Below are 21848 nucleotides of genomic sequence, written 5' to 3' on the forward strand. Positions count from 1 at the left end.
CCCAGGATATTTTTTGCCCAGAGGCTGATGCATGTAGATATTCTTGTGTAATCACACAGGGCTGCTTCCACAACCCCAAGCAGCTCCTGAGATCTGGAGGAGATGCATGGATTTGCTAAAAAGATCCAGAGCTCACACAAATGGGCCTTGGTTGTAGTGCCTTTCTTGTGGGTCATCTTTTGGTAGCTGTCAGGAAGTGTTGCAGCAGAGACTCTGGTGGTCTTTTTACTGGTAATATACAGAAGATCTGCTTGAGTTAACCTTGTGTATTGCTGTGAGCTGTGCTCAGAGGGACCTCCAAGAGTTGACTTCTGTATAATTTAAACAGAGGAGTGATAGGGCTTTTAGTCTGACATGAGTTATGGTTATTTTACTGTGCTGTAAGAGTACACGTTACTGTGCTAAGGGCAAATTACTCCAGACTTCTTGAGCACCAGCATTGTGCTCCTGCTGAACAAGACACAGACAGGGAACAGCTTTTGCCATTAAGAGCCCAGAGTCAGAAATAACAAGATCCTTTCCCCAAACAGCTTGGAAACTACTGGTGAGGCACTTATTCATGTTTCCCTCCCTGTCAGTGGGAACAAAACGCAGCCTGGTGCCCAGTGAGCAGCTGGTATTTAACTGCAGGAACCACGCTGAGGGCAGGCTGGGCTTAGCCAGCGGATAATGTGAGCTCTGTGAAGAACAGCTCTCCTCCCAGAGGTGACAGCAACGACTGGCTCATTTGACCTTGACTTCTCCAGTGAGTTGATGTGTGGTATAGCTTAAGAATGCCCATTATTTTGGCTCTTGCACATGCACACAGATCTGTTGTGCCTGTTCCCGGTGCAGCTGCCAACAGCACCAGGGTTGGGCTGGGCTGTCAGCGAGCCCTCCAGGAGCATGCTGCTGTGCCTCACCTTACTGCAGGTGTGCCTTAGTGCTGATCATCTCCTAAAAACCCCTTTAGACTCCAGCAAGCACTGGTCCTCTCCTGCAGCTGAGTGCTGCTTCCAGGAGTGGTGGCTGCAGGGAGAGCTGGGTCCTGGGAGAGCAGTACCTGTGACTTCTACCATATGGGCTGAACTGGTGCATGCTGGAAATCCCTGAGCAGCTTTAGCTCCTTCAGAAATGACAGCCAAGGCACTGGAAGCAGATTGCTGGGAAGGTGTTCCTAGCCTCAGTCTGAGATTTCATGGTTTTTTTAATTTCACATATTTTCTGTCTGGGTTAAGGACTGACATAAGCTGGGCATGTGGTGGGAGAGGTTCCTCTGTCACGCCTCCCTTCTCTCCTGGGGTGCTGCCTTGAGACTGTCACTCCACCCCAGCTGCTCACTGGGGGGTTGCAGCCCCCATCCCTCCCTCTGCACAGTTGCTGCAGGGCATGCAGCCTGAGCTGCTGATGTAATTTCCCATCTGTTTTTTAAATTTCTGCCTTGTTAAAAACCAGGGTGGAGTGGGGGAGAGAAGACCCTTTGCAAACAGCAGTCATAGGAGTGGTCTTGCTCTCCTACTCTGCTGTTCAAAATTGGCAGGATTCTGATGATGCCCATTTTGATTTGCACTCTGCAGTGCCTGCTCGTGAGCCAGGTTTGTATTTCACCATCCCAACTGTTTTTCACTTTGCCTTAAAACAAAGATGACAAAGTAGAGGCACAGACATGCTCACCTGCCCAGGACTTGTTGTAACAAGCCAGGCAGAGGAGCTGCCATGACGATGGGATGCATTAGCCCCATAAAGAGCTGAGATAAAAGAGCTCTTCATTAGTCCCTTGCAGATTGAGTTAAGGCTCCTGACAGCATTCAGGCTCACTGCCTTGAGTTAACAGTGATTTAATTTTACACAAGTGTCTAATGCAATGCCCTTTTCACCAACACTTCCGAGCTGTGGTGTCATTCCAGTGTTCGGTGTCATTCCAGGAGCTCACAGCTATCGATCCCCACTGGTGTCTGCAGATGTGGGTGTTCAGTAAAGCACTGGTTTTGTAGGTGACTCAACGTGAAGGGTTGATCTGAATTCAGCAGTGTCTGCTGCATTGTGCCAGCACTGCCAGGCCTGCCTTCTTGGCTTTTGTCCTGCTCAGTTGATGAGCTCTCAAAATGTGGTCTTTCCCTCGAGCTCTTGTCCTCTACACTTCTGCAAGGACTCCTGATCCTTAGTTCAGTTTTGCTGCTAGAGAAATATCTTTCATAAGCCTCCTTTAGATCTTGTCCCCAGAAGTTGTTGTATGATACCAGGGCATTTTCCAGGGCCCAGGTATTAATAGGAGCACCTTAGCCAATTGAATCACTGATACTTGAAAAGATAATGCAACATGGAATTTAGTAATTCCATGTTTCCTACCTCTTCACCATGATTGCAAGTGAACATGCTTCACTGTGAAGTGGTGCTGGGAAGGAGCAGGGAGTCTGAGGGAGGAAGAGAGGCAAGGCTCAGGTGGCAGGGAGAGTTGGGGGTCAGAATTCTAGCAGCTTTGGCAGAGCTGTGCAGGACTGGCTGTTCTGCAGGACACGAACAGGTTGTCCAGTGGCAGGCCTGTGGGGTCACAGGATGGGGACAGCAGGTGTTACCGGTCAGGACTGAAATCCATCAGCTCCATTTCCTGCACTCCCATTGCCTCGACCTGGTTTTTTTCATCATTTCTTTTTTTCTCTTTTCTATTTTTTGGACAAGGGTTGTAATTCTTTCGGGGAAGGGCAGCTGTGTTAGCTCTGTTTCTAAATGGAGTTTAAAATATTAGAGGAAATCTGAAAAAAGGTGCCCAAGACAGGTGCAAAGCAACTCTTTCCTGCTGACACATTTGCAGGGCTGCATCCTGTTTAAAGGCTGGCCCGGGGGTCTATGTTGGCAGGTGAACAGAGGACTTGCCTTGCAGCCAGTGTGGGAACCAGCTTCATGATGTGCAAGTCCTGCATTGTGCTCGTTGTATTTATAGCTTTCACTGAAGTCATCCACTCCTTTCAGCTGTACAACTGAAATGCCAGCAGAAGCTGAATAATTGCCACCAAATGACCAGATTTACAAAAAGTGACAACTGCTTGTTTATCAGGAGGAAGGGAGGGATGACCACAGGGCCTTGTGCATGACAGCGTGTTTACAAGAAGGCCTTGGCTAGTCCTTTCCATGACACTTAAATACATCTTTTTATCCTGCTCTCAGGTGTAAAGAAGAGGGTTCTTTCTTTGTTTTACATTATTCAGTACACTTCTGATCCTATGGAGGTGGGTTTGTAGTAGTCTTTCTATGGCACTGGATGTCATCCTCCCCCTGCAACACTAAAATATTGCACCAGTAACTAATCCTCTGTCAGAGCTGCAGAGGCTGACCTGTGTGGGTTTTTTAATAGATTTTGGAAGGATATTGTACAGATGGAAAGGTCCTCTAGACGAGGTTTGATCCCATTTAAGATTTCTATTGAGCCACATCTCACACAAGCTTGTGAATCAGTTGAATTTGAAAGTTGGAGAAGGTAAGTTGCTTTAAAAAGGGATGGGAGCAATGAGTGTTGGATTTGAGCTAAGGAGGCAAGAACACGTGGTCAGTGGCACTTTTAGAAGGAATTTTGTACCAGTATTGGCAGTGGCATTTAAAGAGCTGAGGGAGAGGTACACCCAGTCTCACAGGTAGGTGTTCTCTGATAACAGTTTTATCAGTTTGCTAGAGTGGAAAAACACTGTACACCTCCTGGTTCTAGAAATCTTGCTGACTGCAGAAATGAGACTTACTATAAACACAAGAATTATTACAGATTTATTGTCAAGGTTGCATTGTTACACTCCTAAAAAGCAGACTGACACTGTTCTGGCTTTTTGGTGACTTTGGACATCAGCTGTTGAGGAATGTTCCCAGAATTGCCATGGATTGTGTGAGGATTTGGGCTAAGCATCAGTAAATCAGACTTCTCAAGTTGCTGTTTGGAGACCTCACTGGTTCCAGGGTTTTATCAGCTGTGTTTGTGGCCTGGGATGGTGTTTGTTGTGTGCTGGCTCACAGGATGGGATATTTGGATCCTTTCCTGCAGGGTGGATGGCAACTGCTTGAGCTCCCTGGGAGCACAGCATGGGTGCCCATCTGAGAATGAGCGGCTGCCTGCTGACCCTCAGCTGGGGCTTGCAGACCAGGGGCAGTGAGTGTGACCTCTCCTTGCCTTGCAGTGATGGCCTACATGCAGTTTGTGGAAGACTACTCAGAGCCACAGCCGTCCATGTTCTACCAGACCCCTCAGAACGAGCACATCTACCAGGAGAAGAACAAGTACCTCAGGGAAGTCTACGGGATCAATGACTCCTTCATCAGCTTAGACCCCTCTCAAGATCTGGCACCTCCTCCTGCTCTCCCACCCAAGCAGCGGCAGCTGGTGAGTGACACCTCAGGGCCACCTGGCAGGGCCACCAGGCTCCCAGGAACAGCTCTGCTCTTCCTGCTCCTGGTTCTGACGGGCGGCCGTGGTGGGAGGATGTCTCACTGGTGTTACCACATCGTGCTCCTTGTCAGCTTGTGAACGTGGGTTTAGGCATTTTGCATCATTTTTGCTGCTTTCTAACCCCATTGAACCCCATGTTCAGACCGTTCCCCATAAGCTTTGAAAGTCCTAAAATGCCTTAAAAAGGAAACGTTCGTCTGCCACATGGCAGGGCTGAATCTTGCCAGGCTTGTGTAACAACAACTGCTTGGAAGATTTTGACACACTGAGCAAGCAGAACGCTTTTCAAGAGATTGCTGCACTGTTGTTCCCCACTCCTGTTTTGAAACTGTTGTCAGAGATGCCACTAATAATAACTGTTTAAACATAATAGCTGCTTTTGTGTTATGCACAGACCTTTGGTATAGCCACTACTTCACTTCATACTTTATAGCATGTTTCCTCCACATTAGTCCCCTTGTGTGATTCAGGATTTTACCTGTTTCTCAGAGTTCTTCTGCCCCCCCAGGCTGCCAGCACAGAAAGGCACATCCACATGTGTGTGGGTGGTGGGTTTAACAGCACAGAAAGGACCGTTTTCCATGTGGGGGATGAAATCCTGGCCTCAGTGGTGGCAGCAGCAGTTTTGTTTCCGACCTCGGTGGAGGTGGAATTTTGTCTCATTTCCTTTTAAAGGTTTTCCTTTAATTTCTTTTTTTTTTTCCCTTTTTTCCCAGCTCCAACCTAAGGCATTTTGTTTATATTAATTATCTTATTTGTTCTGTTAAAAAAAAAAATTCTTTCATGCTGCTGGAGCTTACTTAAATTGGCCATGGCATTATCAAAATGGGAGGAAATGTGGGAACAGAGCCATGGTCTCACCATCATGAGGGTGACTCTTGCAATATTTCTTCATGTTATCTGTGCTGAAGTTTGAGTGTCCCAGAGTGTTACTTTTTAACTCTAATTTTGGGATTTGCATAACTACATTCCTATGATGCAAGTAGGAATCCTAAAAAGATAAAGTGACATTGTTGGCTAAGCTCAACTGAGTATTGTGCATTAATTCTTTGTGGGGATTAGACCTTAAATGCTTTGCAGGGACACTAAAGAGTCTGCAGGACTCCTCTCTGGAGGATCAGGCAGTTCTCCAGGGTCTGTGGTCCCCATCAGTGTGACCCTTGCACTGTCACTTGTACCTTGCAGTCCCTTGCCTGCCTTCCCCTCCTCGAGGTGGCTGCACTTCAGTGATGTTTGCAGAGGTGACTTGGGCTGCACAGTCATGATCAGAGTCTGCAAAGCACAGATTTACTGCAGCCATTGTGCAGAAGGGAAATTCTGCTCCTGTCCTGAATTTGTTGGCTGAAGCAGAGCATTTCTGTGCTTCCCTTTAATCATTATCTGGACAGCCACGATGTCCCTGCTTTGCCTGCTGATACCATCAAGGTGTTGCTTGCAGTTCTCCTGAAGCAAAGGTTTCTTCAGGTGCAGCCTTCCACCCTTCAACCCTGTGTGGGAAAGAGGTGCAAGCAGGTGATGGCTTATTCAGCAATCCCTGTAAAAGCCACCAGACTCTTGTTCCTCTGCTCCTGCTGCCCTGGGAGTTTTTGATTTGGCAAATCAAATGGGCATCAGCTGCTCTAGCAGCAGCAAGTTTTGCTGGATGGACTCCTCTCTAATATAATAATGAGGAAGTCCTTTCTTGTCAGCTTCAGATCTTAATCAAAATAAGATTGTATGTTTGCATTGTATGTTTTATTCAGCAAGTCTGAGAAAGCCTGAATATACCTCATCCTCCCTCAGTCTCCTTACTATAGCAGGATTCAGGAGAAATTCCTTGCCAGGATTTATTCCTGTGTAATAGCTGCCTCCCATGCAAATTATTATAATCTTGGATTGGACAGAGAAATGGCAGGACATCACTGTCACCCAGTCTCCCAGCAGTACCAGTGAGGACCCATAGCTCACACTGGAGAGGCCAAGTTCCCAATCTGCAGGTTGCCAGAAAAAAATAGTAGTGTGCAAGAATCGTGTGCTTAGAGGCAGTTCCTCCTTTGGGCATCTGCCCCCATGCCACGGGGAGAAAAGGGCAGCGAGGAGCAGCTTGTCTGTGCCAGCAGCAGCTGTCCACGGGTGAGCGGGGAGGGGGAGGCAGGAGTTCATTTTTTAAGGGATTTGTGAAACAAAGAAGATTTGAATTGTGATTTTTGTCGTGCCTCTTGAGCTCAAGAAAGGCATATTGGTGTGTCTGGCTGTGATGAACTGTATGAATAGCTGTTTGTTTAGCCAGCCATTATATGCATTGTTTAAGTTAGCGTTTCTTGCCCTTTATTCATCGCCTTTTCTGTGCTCTCTTTCTCTGTGTCTTGTGTCTCCTGCTTTCTCCCCCCTCCTCAGCAGGCCTCCTATGCTGCCTCTTCTTTCTCTTCTGTCTCCTACTGTGTCCAGCAACCTAAAGTGCCCTTCACCCCCGAGGACTGCGGTGCCACTCAGGGCCTCACTATGTCAGTCTCTAACTCCTTTCTCAGCCGGCACAGCTCCTTTCCTGTGCACTCGGTGAGTTCTCTCCGCTCTGGAACACGTGGGTGTTGTCTTATTGCTGATCACTTGTGTGCAAATTCTGTGCTTGCCCTCTCAGCTGAAGGTGGAGGTTCCTTTGGGGGCTTTTGAGTTGCTCTAGTAACCAGCCAGGTGGGAAAAACAGTGTGTAAATCTCACTAAGTGTAAATCTCACTAAGCGAAGCCAGGGGAGGTGTAGCTTGCTTTATATTACGTGTCCATGTTGATGTTTGTAGCGGGGGACTGAGGAAGGAGAGCTGGCCTGTGTGCCCAGGCACACTCCTGTGACCTCTGTGTGCCCCAGGCTGCACACTGGAACTGCAAAGTCTTTTTGTCCCATTGCATAACGCCAGTGATGTGGATGAGTCAATTAAAGGCTGCTGTGTGAGCCTGGCCTTGGGAGAAATAACAAGATGCTGTCCCCAGAATCCATGGGTTTAGTCAAACACGTGGAACAGTGGCTGCAGATCCTTAAATTTTTTTCTAGAAAACGGCCTCTGCTAGATGTTCCATCTCATTTTTGCCTGTTTTGCTTCCCTTCACATCTCCATGGTCCCAAACAAGCTTAGTTTGCTTGTATGATTTGCTGATGGATGAGCAGGGTTTTCTCTTCCTACGGCACTTCTGAGCAGCCTGAAGAGAGAATGGCAGGAGGAGCTGGAAATCATTTAAATCAAAATAGTATTAGAGCACTGCTTGAATCTCTGATCAGCTGCTTAAATTAAATGGTAGTAATAACACAGTGTTAATATGAAATTAAATGCAACCATGGGATTCTGTCAGCTCATCAGTGTGGGGCTCGTTTGCATGTAAAACTGTGTGGTTATGCTCTGATTGCCATGTGATGACAACTGAGAATACACTATTTTTTGACAGTGACCTGGATGTTTAGTAAATTAGGCTTCTTCTGGAGAAGGAATTATCAGAGAAGACTTGAGAAGATTCAGAAGTGTTCAATTAGTGTAATATTAAATGTTTGAAAACAGTATCCTCCCACTGTGCCATTGCTGTCTTCCCATTTCAGCACTTACTCATTCTTTAAAAATTAGTGATAATCATTGGTCCAAAGAAGAAGAAAGTGTTCAAGTGCTTTGTAAGTAGAGCTGCTTCACAAGCCATGAATGAAAGCCTTTGGCTTCTACTTGTGTGAGAGAGAGCAGTATCACAGCTTTGTTGCACAGATGAAAAGGCTGAGGGGTGGCAAGGTTAGTGTTTGCATAAATTTGTGGTAAACAGTTCTAAAATTTGAACTACAAGTCCTGAATTGTACAGGTCTCTTACTTGGTAGTGGTTCTAGCAAGCAAAACATGGAACTGTAGGACTAGATAAAAGTACTTGACTATTTTTGATTTAATTGAGAGGCTATAAATATGATTCTATAATGTTCTAAAAATATGTGAGCACTTTGATTTTAAAAAGCGTCCTCGTTGGATTAAATGGTTGCTACCTATTAAATTGCTCTGACCCGTTCTCATCTTACTTTGGACTACATTACTGTGAATATATTATTTTAAGAAATGTTAAAACTTCATTTAAAAATGCTTAAGCATTTTTGCAAGGATCTAGTGAGGGGTAAAATAAATGGCTGGAACACGAGGAACAACGAGAACAGTGAGACGGTGCACTGTCAAATGCACAAAGGAAATAAGGAATTAAAAACTGTGACTTTTCCATTAGTGCCTTTAAATTAGGATAATCTCATAGTTTCTCATTACTCTATCTGGTCTATTTTTTCACAGCCAAAAATGAGATTTTCACTATGAAAGTGTCTCTTTGAGCTGCAGAATACCAATGGCCTTACATGCATCATAGCTGACCCATGTAATACCATAACCATGGTTTATCCCATTTCCCCTATCCCTAATAAGACAGAGATGTGAAGCAGCTGTGGAGGTTTGGATCCCTCCCAGGGTGACACCCTCTGTCAGCATGGGAAGGACAAGAGCCCCTCCTGCAATCTGCTCTGTGGGGTTTCACTCCAGGGACGCCACAAGCTGCACCAGTAACTTTAGGATGTTGTTCTGCTCCTCATACTCTCATGCCTTCATTTCTCCTCTCTCCCTAGAGAAAGGCCACTGAAGTGTGAGTGCTGGTGAACAATAAACCTGGCAGAAATCAGTGTTAGCTCCCACCAGCCCCAGTGAGGGAGTCAGTGCCAGGGAGAGCACACCTTTTAGGTGCTGCCAGCTGAGCATTTGGCCTCTTGTGTACCAAGATAGCAGTGGTGGCTATCAGATCTTCTAAAATTATATGTCTCCTACATAAATTGTTACTCATTCTGCACAGGAAGCAAAAACCTCCTTGGATCGATATCAGGAAGTCTGAGCTGCTAAACTCGATGGCTGTCCACTGACCCAGTGCCAGAAAGGCCCTGCAAGTGTAGCCAATTTTCAGAAAGTGCTCTGTGCTTTTTTTCCTTCCCTGGAGACTGGCCTGGGGAGGACACAGGAGTCACTCCCAGAGGGAGGACCTGGCCCTGTACCCATCTGTTCACATGCCGGCAGCAGGGAAGCCAAGCCTGCACCACGTTCTGCTGGTTATCCCCTTAGCTCTGTGCTCCAGGTGAAGGATTAGTGCCTTACTACTGATTTACACGGCTCAAAAAGACTGTTTTCAGACAGCACAAAAGAGGTGAAGTTGCTTAGAGCATCTTTTAATTTTTAATGCATGAATTTTTTTAGAGCCATGACTCCTTTCCCTCCAATCAGCACTGCAGAGGCTGTTGCAGCCCAGCTGCCACCTCTGCTCTGTCAGCCCACTAATTGTGCTTTTCCCTCCTTTGCAGGAAATTGTGTCAGAGATAATAGCTTTTACTGGATAGAGGCAGATCTTGAGCAACTGGATCAGACCTCATAGGTTTGGCAAGTTGAGCTGTTCTTTAACCGAGTCTGACTCGTGTCTGGCCTCTGTGCCAGCAGGGGTTGTGTTGGTAGTGTGGGCTGGTGTTTTAAGGAACTGCATCATGTTCCCCATCCCATGGACAGCTGAACCATTAAATTCCACACTGGGAGGACAACTGGATTGTACTGTCAAGAATCATTCAAGGGATTCCCACCTCTTTTGAAAGTACTAAGCAGTGGGAAAGGAGGTGTGCAACAGGAAGGCATCGTCCTTGGTTACGGTTGGCTGTAATTTCTCTCCAGCCGATCACCTCCCTCCCTTCTTCTCGTGAACACAGAGCTGCTGTCCCTTGGTTTAATCAATCCTTTGCTGTTTGCCTGGAAATGGGTGGGCAGGTATCCGAGCAGCAGGAATAATCAGATCTTGAAATCTCATTACTTCCTGGCAGCTGGAGAACTCTGCACTGATAGAGGAAATCATCCAGTGACGAGCTCCACTGCTGCCCATCCACACATTTTCCACCAAGGGCTGCAGAAAGTCTTGTGGCAGCTTTTCCTTGCTGAAACAAGGAAAAGTTGTATCTCCAAGGCATATACAGCCATTAGTGGAAATTTGGCTGCATCTTCCGCTGTGGAGAAACAAGTTGCCTTTCTCAAAATGTTGGGTTTTTCTTATGTTTTCTTTTTAATTAAGAAACTTTCCCAGAAACCAATTGGCTGTCAGATTCCAGCAGAAGGCGCAAGTGATTTCCTTATGAAAGCTCCAGTTCAGCGCTTCTGTTCTCGCTTGTTCCCACCATTCTTGAGCAAATTGAGCAAGTGCACAGAAAATTCACAGCAACTGTTTTTCTTTCTTGTGTGTGTGCTGACATATGTTCAGGAAAAGGGGGGTCAGATAAGTGATTAAAGGCGTGCACCATGCAGACATGTGCTTCCCATGTTTTCCGTGCCTTGCTCCCATTCCTGTAGCTCACTTCCAGCCTGCAGCACACACCAGGCTCTGGCCCTCGCCAGAGACCGAGCTGTTTTCATTCATATGGTGGGAGCCTCAAACCAACCACGGCTGGGAAGTCATAATGTGTTTGGTTCGTTCCTGTCCTAAGGTTTTGGCTCCTTAATTTGGAGCAGAGGGAAGGGGGGGTTGAGAAGATTTGCATCCCTTTAACCAGCTGCTCTGTCTTAGGTATTGTTTTGCCTTTCCTGTTTAGCATTCCTTCTGTGTTTGTGTTCATTTCCACTGCCCATGGCAGCCTGGACACTGGTATTAATAGTGCTGTTGCCTGCTGGCATCACTGGATTTTGCTGCTGAAAACCACTTCCTCTGGCAGTTTATACATTTTCCTTGCATTTGGAACACTGCAGATCTCTGTAGTTTTTTCTAAACAGTCCCATGTTGACTTCATAGGCCACACACCCCATGTTTTTGTGTAACTGACTTTTTAGAAGTCTTGTCTTGGTCTCCAGACTCTGTCTTTTCCAGATCTGCCATCTTGAGCTGGGGGTTGTTTCCACAAGCTGAAAAGTTGATGCTGTAGGTGCAACTGAATTGAATTCTCATGATATTTTCCAAAGAGGGATGCATGACAGCATGGTTAATAAATCTTACAAATGTTTTCTTCCCCTGCTGCACCTTTATTTGTTCTGTTGCAAAGATGTGCAGGAATCTTTCCCCCACAAGGAAAAGTTTGGATTTTGTGTTTTCTCGTGCAGAAGCCAGGAGACACAACAATCCCCATCCATCCATGTACTGTGCTAACCACCAGTTAAAACCAGGGAGGTCAGCTCTGCAGCCAGGTCAGAGGCCTTGCTGAGAAACATTCCAGCCTGAGGAGTTGCTGCCTTTCCTGTGGCAGTGCTTGAAGCCATTCTGTTGGCAGCTTGTGTTTCCAGCCATTCATTGCAGGAGCATTTCCTTCCTCATTAGCAAAAGTACCTGGAAGCCCAGCATTGTGTCATGAGATAGGAAGTCTTTTCCAATAGTTGTCTGTGCAATTATATTCTTAGGGTGTAACGACTTTGCAACACCCAGTATTTTGTGAACATAATTCTGCACTGTTATAATTTGGGCATCCAGTTCTGGCATGTTGCCCACATCGTTCCCTTAATAGCATTAGCAGAGGAGATCTGAAAGATTGATCCTTTCCTCTGATAGCTTCATATTTTGGGAGTCTGATGCTCTACCTGATCTGGGAGTGTCTGGCAGGATGGCAGATTAATTTGGCAGATGTCCATAGGGTAACTGAGAAGGCTGTGCTTAAAAGGTAAAGACTGTGTCTGCTGATGGTGCAGATGCTCTGTCAGCCATGTAATTGAATTCAACTTTGGATTTGGGTTGGAGACTGCTGTAACTTGCAGCCACTGACTCTCTGCATGTATACCCCTGTGTCCCTGTTAGCTGTGGTCAGCCATGCCTAGTGAGTGGGAAGAAGCATCACTCCTGAAATAAGTTTTCTATTAGAGTGCTTATCTCCTGCCATCTAATCCAAATAAACAGCCGGAATGTCACTGACCTTTGGGACATCCTGGAGCACGGCTTCTAATGATGGAAAGCTGTCCTGAAATATTCACCCTTGCAAAAAATCAAAGGCAGCAAATTAAAAAAGTTGAAAGATGCTGTTTCTGGGAGACCTCTGTGTGTCAGTGTGTGGTAAATGTTCAGGGCCAGGCACATTTTCTTCCTGCTGTTCCCAGGAGACGAGACTGCTCCCAGCTCAAAGCTTGCTTTGTGCAAGCACTTCCAAAGTGGCAGATAGGTCTTTTTAAAAACCACTGCACTGGTGAGAGGAGAGGAAACTCTCTCTTCTCCCTGCCTCGGCCGTTTGCTGTCAGGATCACTTATGCTGGGAGACTCCCTTCTGCTCGTGTGGTGGGAGCTGGCAGCGTGGCCAGAGTTTGGATACAGGAGAGCATCCTTTCCCAGAGATTGCTGGGGCACCCTGTTTTCTAGCTTTCCCAGAGACTATTTGGAAATGCTTCACTTAGAGTAAAGCTGTGGAGTAGGAGGTTGTGTCCGTGAAGCCATAACCAAGGCCTTACTTGACCCTACAGGAAACCTCAGAGAAGCTGATTAAAACAAGCAGTGATTTGTTTCCAAGATAAACTGTTGCCTCTTGGGGGGAACACTAAAGGATGGCTTGTTTCCTCCTGACAGTTGTGTTGAATGGACTGTCCCCTCCCCAAAAAATGTATGTCTTTTAGAGGATGACAGGGCTTCCAAGAGATGGACAACACCCAGATCCCGTGGAAGCCGTTGCTGCAATCCCTGGGGCAGCTGCTGGCTGGGCTGGGTCAGACTGGGGAGCAGCAGGAATGGGTGCCATATGGACATCATCTCCACTGCAGGGTGGGGTTTTTTTCCCTTTGAAAAGTATGCTTCAGTCTTGGCTCTTGTCCCAGCACGGCTGCATAACTGGAATTCCAGAGCTGCTCGAAGGCTCCGGAGGAAGGAGGGGGCTCCCTGGCTCCCTTTCTACAAGATGCAACTTTACCACAAGACTGGAAGTTGAGAGCAGTCTGACTAATTAATGCCAGCACACCAAAGGCTTCTCTGCACTGTTCCTTTTGTTAACAGCATGCTGAGAGCCTGTCTGCATCCTTAAATGATTGTTCACGGATCACATAATGAAGATTAATGCATTTTCATGGGTACCTGGGCCTTAAACTGGCATTTTCAGAGTATCTCATGCCAAGAGATTGTTCTGAAGGTGTATTATGAGACCTAGGAGAGAGAAACATACAGTGATTGTCAATATGGACATATCTGCATTCAAACTTCTAAAATTTCTGCAATGTAATGTTATATTTAGGTCTAAATTGCCTTCAAATTAGGATTAATGTGTGTGAAACTCCACAAGGCAGGAGCTGTGCAAATGTTCCTGCCCCAGTAGCAATAACTCATCTCCCCGAGCTGCTGGTCCAGGCTGCAGGCAGGTAAGCAGAGTCTGCCCTGAGCTAACCCTGCCAGTGCCTCACGCAGGGCTCTGCTTGTCCCAGAGTGACTTGGCTGAGGACAGTCATTTCCTTTCACTCCTGCCCTGCGTGAGCTCCACTGCTGCTTTGCAAAAGCCTGGCTTTTCCTTTGGGTTCGGCAGGTCAGGGACAAAACCCCTTGGAACTCCTGGGTGGAAGATGTCCATCAACTACAAAGTGAAGGACAGCGTGTGCCGCCTGTGTCATGTGGGTGCAGGAAGTCCAGCAATGGGGGAGCTGGCACAGAGCTCCTGCTGGAGCTAATTATTTCCTCTACAGGAGCAAAGGATCTTGTTATCAGCACAGCAGTTTTTTGAGTGCCTTCTTGAGCCACTGAGCAGTGGTTTGGGGTCTAGGCTGGGACTTGGGGTGATGGTTGGTGTGTTAGTGCCAGTGAGATCATGAAATACCAGGCCGGCATAATGAATCTGCTGAGCCAAGATGATGTCATGAGCCTGGTGTCTTACGAGGGATTTAGAGGTTTGTGCCATGCAAGTGAAGATGAATAAATGTAGAGCATTTATCCAGGCAGAAAGTAAATACAGAGATTAGACTTGTCATTGTTACTGAGGCAGCTCCAAAAGCTGACAGTGTCCCTGGAGCCAGCACTGCTCATCCGGAAAGAAATGAGCAGGAAGAGAGAGGAGCCCGTCCTAGAGCCAGTCTCCTTTTAGCCACAGGCATGTGGTGGGGATTTGCATTTTAATTATTTTTCAGTAGTCTTTTAAGCTCTCTTTCCAAAGCATTCACCTCCTCTCCTCTGTATTATGGCCTACAATTTGTTTTGGGGCCTGAGAATACACCCAGAGCACTGCTGGACTCCATGCAAGGCACAAGGCGCAGCCCCTCAAGGATTAAGGTGGTGGAAGGTAAAGTCTAGCCATTGACCTTTACATTTCCTTTCCTTTGTAGTGGAAAAGCTTTTTTCACCAGGATTCTGGCCTGAGGCTGTTCTCAGTTAAGATTTTTAAGCCCACATCTTTCCTAGGTAGAAACAAAAATACCACTGCTGAGCTGGGTGCTACTGCTGGGGCTCAGGTGATGGACTAAGCTTTGCTTTTTCTTACCCACTCAGCTCTCCTGAGAAAATGTAGCCTGAATTCTCCAATTGCTGCCTTTGATTCTCTTTCTTTTTACATCACAGTGGTGTCACTTTTCAGCCTGGTTTGAGCAAGTTGTGTCTATGCTTCTTGAGAGCTCTGTACTGCACCGTCCTTGTGCAGCAGATCCCTCAATGGAGCAGCGCCACAACTGCGTTCCAGCCTGGGGTGTTCTGGATGATGTGATTCTTCTTTCAGTCCACTTGACTGTGACCAGCTTTGCAGGTTTTAAAATAAACTCCTCTCCAGCAGATTTAGCATTATTGTCTTTTTTTTTTTTTTTAATGGTTGTCAGCTTTGTTTTGGACTTACCCCGATGGCAAATCTTACTAGCACCAGATGTTAAAAGACAGAGGGTTGCTCTTGTTTTTCTTGGCACAATATATTCCCACTGCACCCTGTTTAATATTATCTGAACAGTAATCTGATGATTAGGAGAGATAGTGAAATAAAGCTTTACGCAGATGATCTCTTTTCATCTCTTCAGCTGACTCTTCAAGGCACTGCATTAAAGGATCGGTTTGATAAGGAATTCATCACTCTGGAGGGCAATTACCATTTTTGCTCCCTGTTTTTCACAAATGGGAAGGAGTAGCAGCATAAACTCCTTTATCCTTCAGTGTAACTTTGAAGGCAGTATCCAGCCACTCCTCCCTGGGAGCTGTGTGTTCTGGAACAGACTTGACACAGTAGCTGTTAAATTACAGGGCTGGAGCAAAAAGCATCTTAAATTTGGATCCTGTGGAAAATCCCAGAAAAGCAATAAGCACTTGAAGCAGTTTTCTCTGTGTAGATACTTCCAGCATGCTCAGAGTCATGGTTTCTGGGTGCCTTTGCCTCCTTTCCTCCACTCAGGGGATTTTCAGGGTCACTGCATTAGCAGTACTGAGATACCCAGGTTTTCCCCTGCCTAGCAAAGGCTGGATCACACCTTGCTGCTCACTTTCCCTGTGTGAGATGAGCAGCCAGGCTGCTGTTTGTGCAAGAACACGCCTCTCCAGGAAAAACCTGGCTGGTGTATCCCAGGTAGCAATTCCTGCTCTAGTGTGTGGATGGTAAAATAGTGCTGCCTGTGCTAGAAATGCCTTGTGCTGTCACTGCTACGCTGCTGCCAATCTAATTACTTTTTCTTTTGTCTGTCTCTTTCCTTTCCCCATCTTCCTTGTTTTTGTGTTGTGTCTCTGCATCCTGCAGTACAAATCTGTGTTTAGGTCCTACTCCCAGGACTTTGTGCCTCACAACCAGGTCTCCATACCTCCTTTCCTCTCTTCTACCTCTTCCTCCTGCTCCACCCCACCTTTTCCGCCCGTCCATCCATCCCAGAGCCCCGACCTAGCGGTGCCCGCTGCAGCCAGCCAGTCACCCAGCACTGTGGATGTGCCAAACTCCTCTTCTCAGGAGAGCAGCTTTAATGGGAATGCTCCTGTCTGCCTTCCTTCTGAAACCTCTTTCACTGATTCTCTCCAGACGCCTTCGGTGAGACTCTCCAAAGAGATGATAACGCACCTTAACACAAGGCTGCCTTTATTTGTTGGGGTTTTTTAAAAGAAAATGTCTCTTGTGTTAATACATGCTAAATTGTGGTCTAGTCTGGCTTCCAAATGAGTGTGAATTGCAGAGAGGAAATTTCATATAAAAATGGTGGCTAGAAAAAAATGGACAACCTCAGCAGGTTTGAGAAACTGTTAAGACATACGTAGGAAACACAAAATGTCAAATGCTGGTGAAGGGGAGAGTTGGCTGTAGCTTCCTGCAGTTGTAATACAAAGCTGAGGGAGGTAAAGGAGTGTTTTGTGAGGTTGGTAGTTACTAAACACAGGCTCCTAACAGCAGTTCACATCCTGCAGTTGCCACCTGCTCCTGCCTAAGTCACCAGGAGCAGTGGGTGCAGTCCAGCTCTGTCTCTCCTGTGCATAAAAGCTATTGTTCTCTACAGGTTCCTGCTCTTCCCAGTTCCCATCAGCCCCAGCTGTGTGCTTGGTGGCAGCTCATCACATGTTGGTGAAGTTAGGCTAACGCTGTTCCCACGCTGCTAGTTTGAGGTCCCAGATCACTTTGCAGATCACTGAGCAGGTCTGTCCATTACAGATACTTTTTTGAACACCTCATTTTCAAGACAGTTCCTCTTTCGTCTGCTGCGAAGCCGAGAGTTGATGGGATTAGAGCTGTCAGCACAGGGCATGCTAGTGCTGCCTCTCTGCCAAGTTTGGAAGAGGGTCACTGATTACAGAGTAAATGTGCAGCTTTTCACGCTTTGGATGTGACTTTGCTTTGCATCTTCCTTGCTTTTGGTCCTTGTTATATCCCAGAAGGCCTCGAGTTTGGTTTATTCTGGTGTGATGAGTCTAGTCCATGCTTGTAGCCTTGTTTGGGGCATACCTTTGATGCCCTTGGGGCTGCAGGGCTGGTCTGTGCTCAGCAGGACTGCCCTGGGTAGGACAGGCACTCTGTGTCCAGCTCTGAACAGTCCGCTTCCAGCACCTTGAAATCTGCCCGCTGCACCTTGGCAGTCTCACTGGAGTCCACAGCTCTTGCAAGCAGTGCCTGCTGCTGCCCTCCTGCAGCCCAGGGCCTTTGGGATAGTCCTCCAGAGCCAGAAATAATGAGGATGGTGCAGCCTCAGTGGCCAGTGCTGGCCACGGAGACAGAGAACAGCTCCGAGTGAGGTGACAGCAGCTGCCGAGGGCAGTTCTGCTCCCAGGTTCTCTCGGCCATGAAGCGCTGGTGGGGGGCACCATCACGGATTTCCTTTCATCCTGTCTCCCTCAGAGTGAAAACGCCAGTGAGGAGGCTGGTGAGGGTGAATATGTCAATCTGTATTCCTCTGGCCAGAGCAACGGGGAACTCCCTCGCTCTGAAGGAGTAAGTAACAACCTGCAGAGGCCGGACCCTGGACGGCGCTGCCTGGTGCATGCCGGGTTCACGCCGGGGCTCACGCGCTTGGCACCGGCCTCTTCTGCACACCCTGGAACTCCCTGTCCTTCTGCTGCCCTGGCTCCCTTGCTGGCCATCCCTCTGCTTGCCCACTCCTGGCTGCAGGTTTGGGGGCCCTCTTGGTGCAGGTGCAGAGCAGGAGATGCTTTTGGGGTCACGCTGAGCCCTGGCAGGAGGCAGGGATGGCTTCTCCTGCTGCGCTGTTTCCTTTGCGCTTTGCTGGCTGTTTGGAGCTGCTTGTGTGAAGTTCCTTTCCAGAGAGATGCACCCTGTGCCATCCTGGGGCCACGTCTTTTCTTGTAACTGCTTTGCCTTCCCTATTTTAATACAGAAAGCCTTCTGCTTTAAATATTTATTTTTTCTCTTCACTGTTTGGTTGCAAAGTAAGTGATGGATTTAGCATTGTACTCACACGCTGTTTCTTCCTTTACTCAAGCCTTGTATCTTAGATATTTCCTAGAGGAGCCAGGGCGTTTTCCATTCCAGGGAGGTCTCATCTTCCTGTTGGGTCATAGGAAACTGGCAGAGGTCCATGGTGATCCTTTTGCCTGCCCTCTTCTTGGAAGGCACATCTCCTACAGGATGTCTCCAAGACCTTTATCCACGGTGGTGTTAAATACGCCAAGAGATAGTGCTCCCATCACTTCCCCTCAGGAGACACATCTGGGCAGGCCCATCCTTTTGGACAGCTGTGAGCGAGTTCTCAACTTTGAAGCAAAGGGCTTTACAGATAGAGTCTGGAAAAACCCTGCAGACACCAAGAAACCCAAGCTCAGCAGGGTGTTTCCATGCCGAGTGGATAGCGTGGAGGTGGCTTCAGTCCTGTCTGTTCACTAGAACAGAGCTTGAGTTTCCAGGCTTCACTCTGCGTGATGTTAAATAATTCTGAACTCGTGACATTGTTGGATTAATATTCCCATTTGCTGTTCATGGCTATTTGTCTCCTTAATAAATGGCTAATTTAAAATGCTGTGTCTTTGCTCTGAGCTCTCTACCTGCTGTTCCATGCCGCTGATTGAGCTGGTTCTGCTTTTTTGCATTAGCCTCATTTCCACAGCCCTGAGTTGTGGAGTGGAAACGTTGCATCATTGCAAAACCTATTCTGATGGGAGAGAAGGGAGGTAGGAAGCAGTGAGCATCCACCCCCTGAGGCAGGGGGGGCTGTGATCAAGAGGGGAACTGAAACTGGAGAGCTTAGAGCTGGCTGTGTCTGTTTGGATTAAAGCAGGAGGCAAAGTGTATTTCAACAGGAAGGGCTGGAGGAAAAATAAAAGGTCGTGAGAGGGTTAAAATCCAAGACAACAGCAGACTTGTGTTGTAACTTTCAGCATCATTTCACAATGTTGAAAGCAAACAGTACTAATTACACTGGTCTCCAGAGATGGTCCCAAATTTCCTGTCTGATTAACTTCTGTGTTTTCCTGGCATTTGGCATTAACTTGCATCAATCTTTAACCGCTCTGTAGGAATTTACAGTAAAGGGCCATTTAGAGGCAGGCAGACTGTAAATGCAAGGCTCGCTGGGCTCAAGGACCCCGTGTAATGATGAAAAACTCCTTTCTCTTGGCAGGAATCTCCCCCTGTCAAAGACGGCCACTCCAAAGACTCCGCTTTGAACAGCAGTGCCATGGGGAAGGAGGGTAAAGATGGTGCTGAAAGGTGAGCCTGACCCCCTGGTGTCCTCCTTCCAGGTTTGAAGGGTGCAGAGTCCCAACATCCCCTCTGCCAAACCATCCTTGGGGCTGCCTGCTCTGCCCTAAACCTCCTGCATGTTGTCTAAACTTCTGAGCCCACTTTTATTGCACAGCCAGTGTGTGGTGGGATCCTGGTGAACGAGAAGGATCCTGACAAGATATCCTTGCTGAACTCAAGGAGCCTGTGGGGGTTAATGCAGCCTGTGTTAGCCATCCTCAGTCCATCTCATTGGCAGTGCTGCCACTGACACTGGCTGCTCCCTCCTGCTTCCAGGGAGATGCGTGAAAAGAGTCTGCATTGCTGTTTGGAATAGTCTTCCAGAGGGAAATTTCTTCCTAACCCTGCTCGTTAGAGGCTGGCTGAGGCCCTGGAGCAGGAGGCTTTACATCCTTTCTAATGCTCTTAACTATCATTTGCCTATGTAAATGAAGAGGTGCAAGCTGTAACAGATGGGCTTCAGGAGGAGTGGAGTGAGTGCTTCCCTGCTGCTCGAGATTGCTCTGCAATTGCATTTCTAAAGCAAAAATAGAGAACAGCGTTGATTTGTGTGTGACAGTCAACTTCCCTCCCCCATTTTCCTATTTTCCTGCAGTTGGTTTGAGGGTTTTAAACCCTACAGTGAAGGAGACAACACAGGAGTGCTCTGCAAAGCTCACTATCTGCTCAAAGCACTGACTGGTGCACGGGATTTTGGCCTGTGCCTGGGTAAAGCTATAAGGAACATCAGTACTTTTTCTTTTTTTTTTTCTTTAGAACTACAGGCACAGAGAGGACATGTCCTGGCACAAGAGTACCAGCCTTTGGGGGTAGAAATTCTAGAGGGGGATGTACACCAAAAAAATGGTCATGATTTTCTGCTCTATTTTCCTGCAGAACAAGAGCCTGTCATCTCGCCTTGTCTCAGCACAGCAGGTCATGAACTGACTAAGATATGTATGTGTAGAGTGTGCTCAGTCTCTGTACGCTTGAGGAAGGGCTTAAATTTGTGTGCACTAAAAATTTGGTGGATTAAGGAGACATGGAAGTGTGTACTTATAGTAAAATCCTGTCTGCCAGAAATGCGGACAGACAGGTGTTCAGGTCCTAAAGGTTTATCTTTCTCTTTTCCAAGAGATGCTCAAAGCAACAGAGTTAGAGCCAGACTTGTTTGCAAAAGATTTACCTCCAGAGTGTCTGTGTACTTACTGTCATTTGATGAAGGTTATTTCCCTTTTTTTTCACAGGCAGCCACAGTCACCAGATACTTTGGAGTCATCACAGCTGGAGGAAGAGGTAGATGAGCTGTCCCTTATTGACCACAGTGAAATCATGTCTAGATTAACACTGAAGCAAGAGGTAGGTGCATTCAGGGTTTGTTTTTGTACTCTTTGGTTTACTCTGAGCTGAAATCTGACTCTCTGTGTGCACAAACAAGGCATCACCTTTTATTTGCTAGGAAAAACTAGGTTGCAGCAGAAGTGGGGTATGTGTGAAGGCAGCTGTTAAAGTATGAGATTCTGGTGCAGGCAGGGAGCACCAGCAGTGAGTGAGGATTTAGCAAAAGGTGAGATGTCTCCCTAAAAACCAGCACATCTTGTGCCCTTTTCCCAGTCTGCCCCTTCCCACTTCTTCAGCCTCTGACAGTCTGAAATGAATCACCTGAGAGCCTGAGCACAGTAAATCCGGGTGTGGGTGATGGTGTTGGCCTTTCTCTCTGACAGCAGGTTCAGCAGGTGAATGAGCACGACATGATGTTACTGATGTGGAAAAGCAGCCAAAAGAACTGTTTCTGTGTTTGAGAAATAGCTTTGTGTTCAGCCTTGGGTGCACTCCCAGCCAGCTTTGCTCACTGTGCTCTTGAACCACGCTGTCTTTGACATGCAGCTGGAGGGAACATGCAGGCTTTTGAAGCTTTCAGACTGTCAGGGGGCTTGGCTGAAAAACAGAGAGAATGGATCATTTACTGGCACTTTAGGAGTGTTCTTTGGTCAGCTGAGATGTGCAGGAGAGATTGAGAAGCTTTTACTTGTTCTCTAAGTAGTATTGCATGACTCTTGCCAGAGGGTCACCTGAAAAATTCCCGTCTTAGACAGAGCTGCTCCATGGCTGTAATCCATGGCTGTTTCACTGTTTTGCATATTGAAGTGATAAAGACATTCCTAAGGGAAGCCAGACACAACTCCAGCCTCCTCTGATGAATTGTTTCCTTTAAAAAACATTTAAAAATCAGTGATTTCTGAACATTTGGGACTAGCAGATCTGTGTCTTAGTGTCTTTTTTCTTCCTTTTCTTTCTGATCTACATGTTTGAAGCAGTATAGAACTGTCACTGCCAGCTGCTTCCTGCAGTATGGGAACTGCTGGCTGAGTGGTGGATCAGTTTTGC

At 47.0% G+C, this 21848-nt stretch overlaps 1 protein-coding gene across 8 annotated transcripts in view; it reads left to right on the forward strand.

Annotated features, from left to right (window-relative positions):
• Positions 1-21848, forward strand: part of LOC121672699 (rap guanine nucleotide exchange factor 1-like) — a 53125-nt gene that overhangs the window by 18666 nt on the left and 12611 nt on the right. The window contains exons 9-14 of one of the 8 annotated variants that reach the window (XM_042045461.1): positions 4140-4342; positions 6785-6943; positions 16050-16331; positions 17625-17717; positions 19360-19448; positions 20708-20819. In XM_042045461.1, coding sequence (XP_041901395.1) covers positions 4140-4342; positions 6785-6943; positions 16050-16331; positions 17625-17717; positions 19360-19448; positions 20708-20819 — 938 coding nt within the window. The remainder of the gene's footprint in view (positions 1-4139; positions 4343-6784; positions 6944-16049; positions 16332-17624; positions 17718-19359; positions 19449-20707; positions 20820-21848) is intronic. The other 7 variants (XM_042045462.1, XM_042045463.1, XM_042045464.1 and 4 more) reach the window with 7 other exon arrangements.

Source organism: Corvus kubaryi, unplaced genomic scaffold (assembly GCF_017639235.1).
Source record: "Corvus kubaryi isolate FWS band 111438036 unplaced genomic scaffold, C.kubaryi_AGA036_p1.0 64866, whole genome shotgun sequence".
NCBI lineage: Eukaryota > Metazoa > Chordata > Aves > Passeriformes > Corvidae > Corvus > Corvus kubaryi.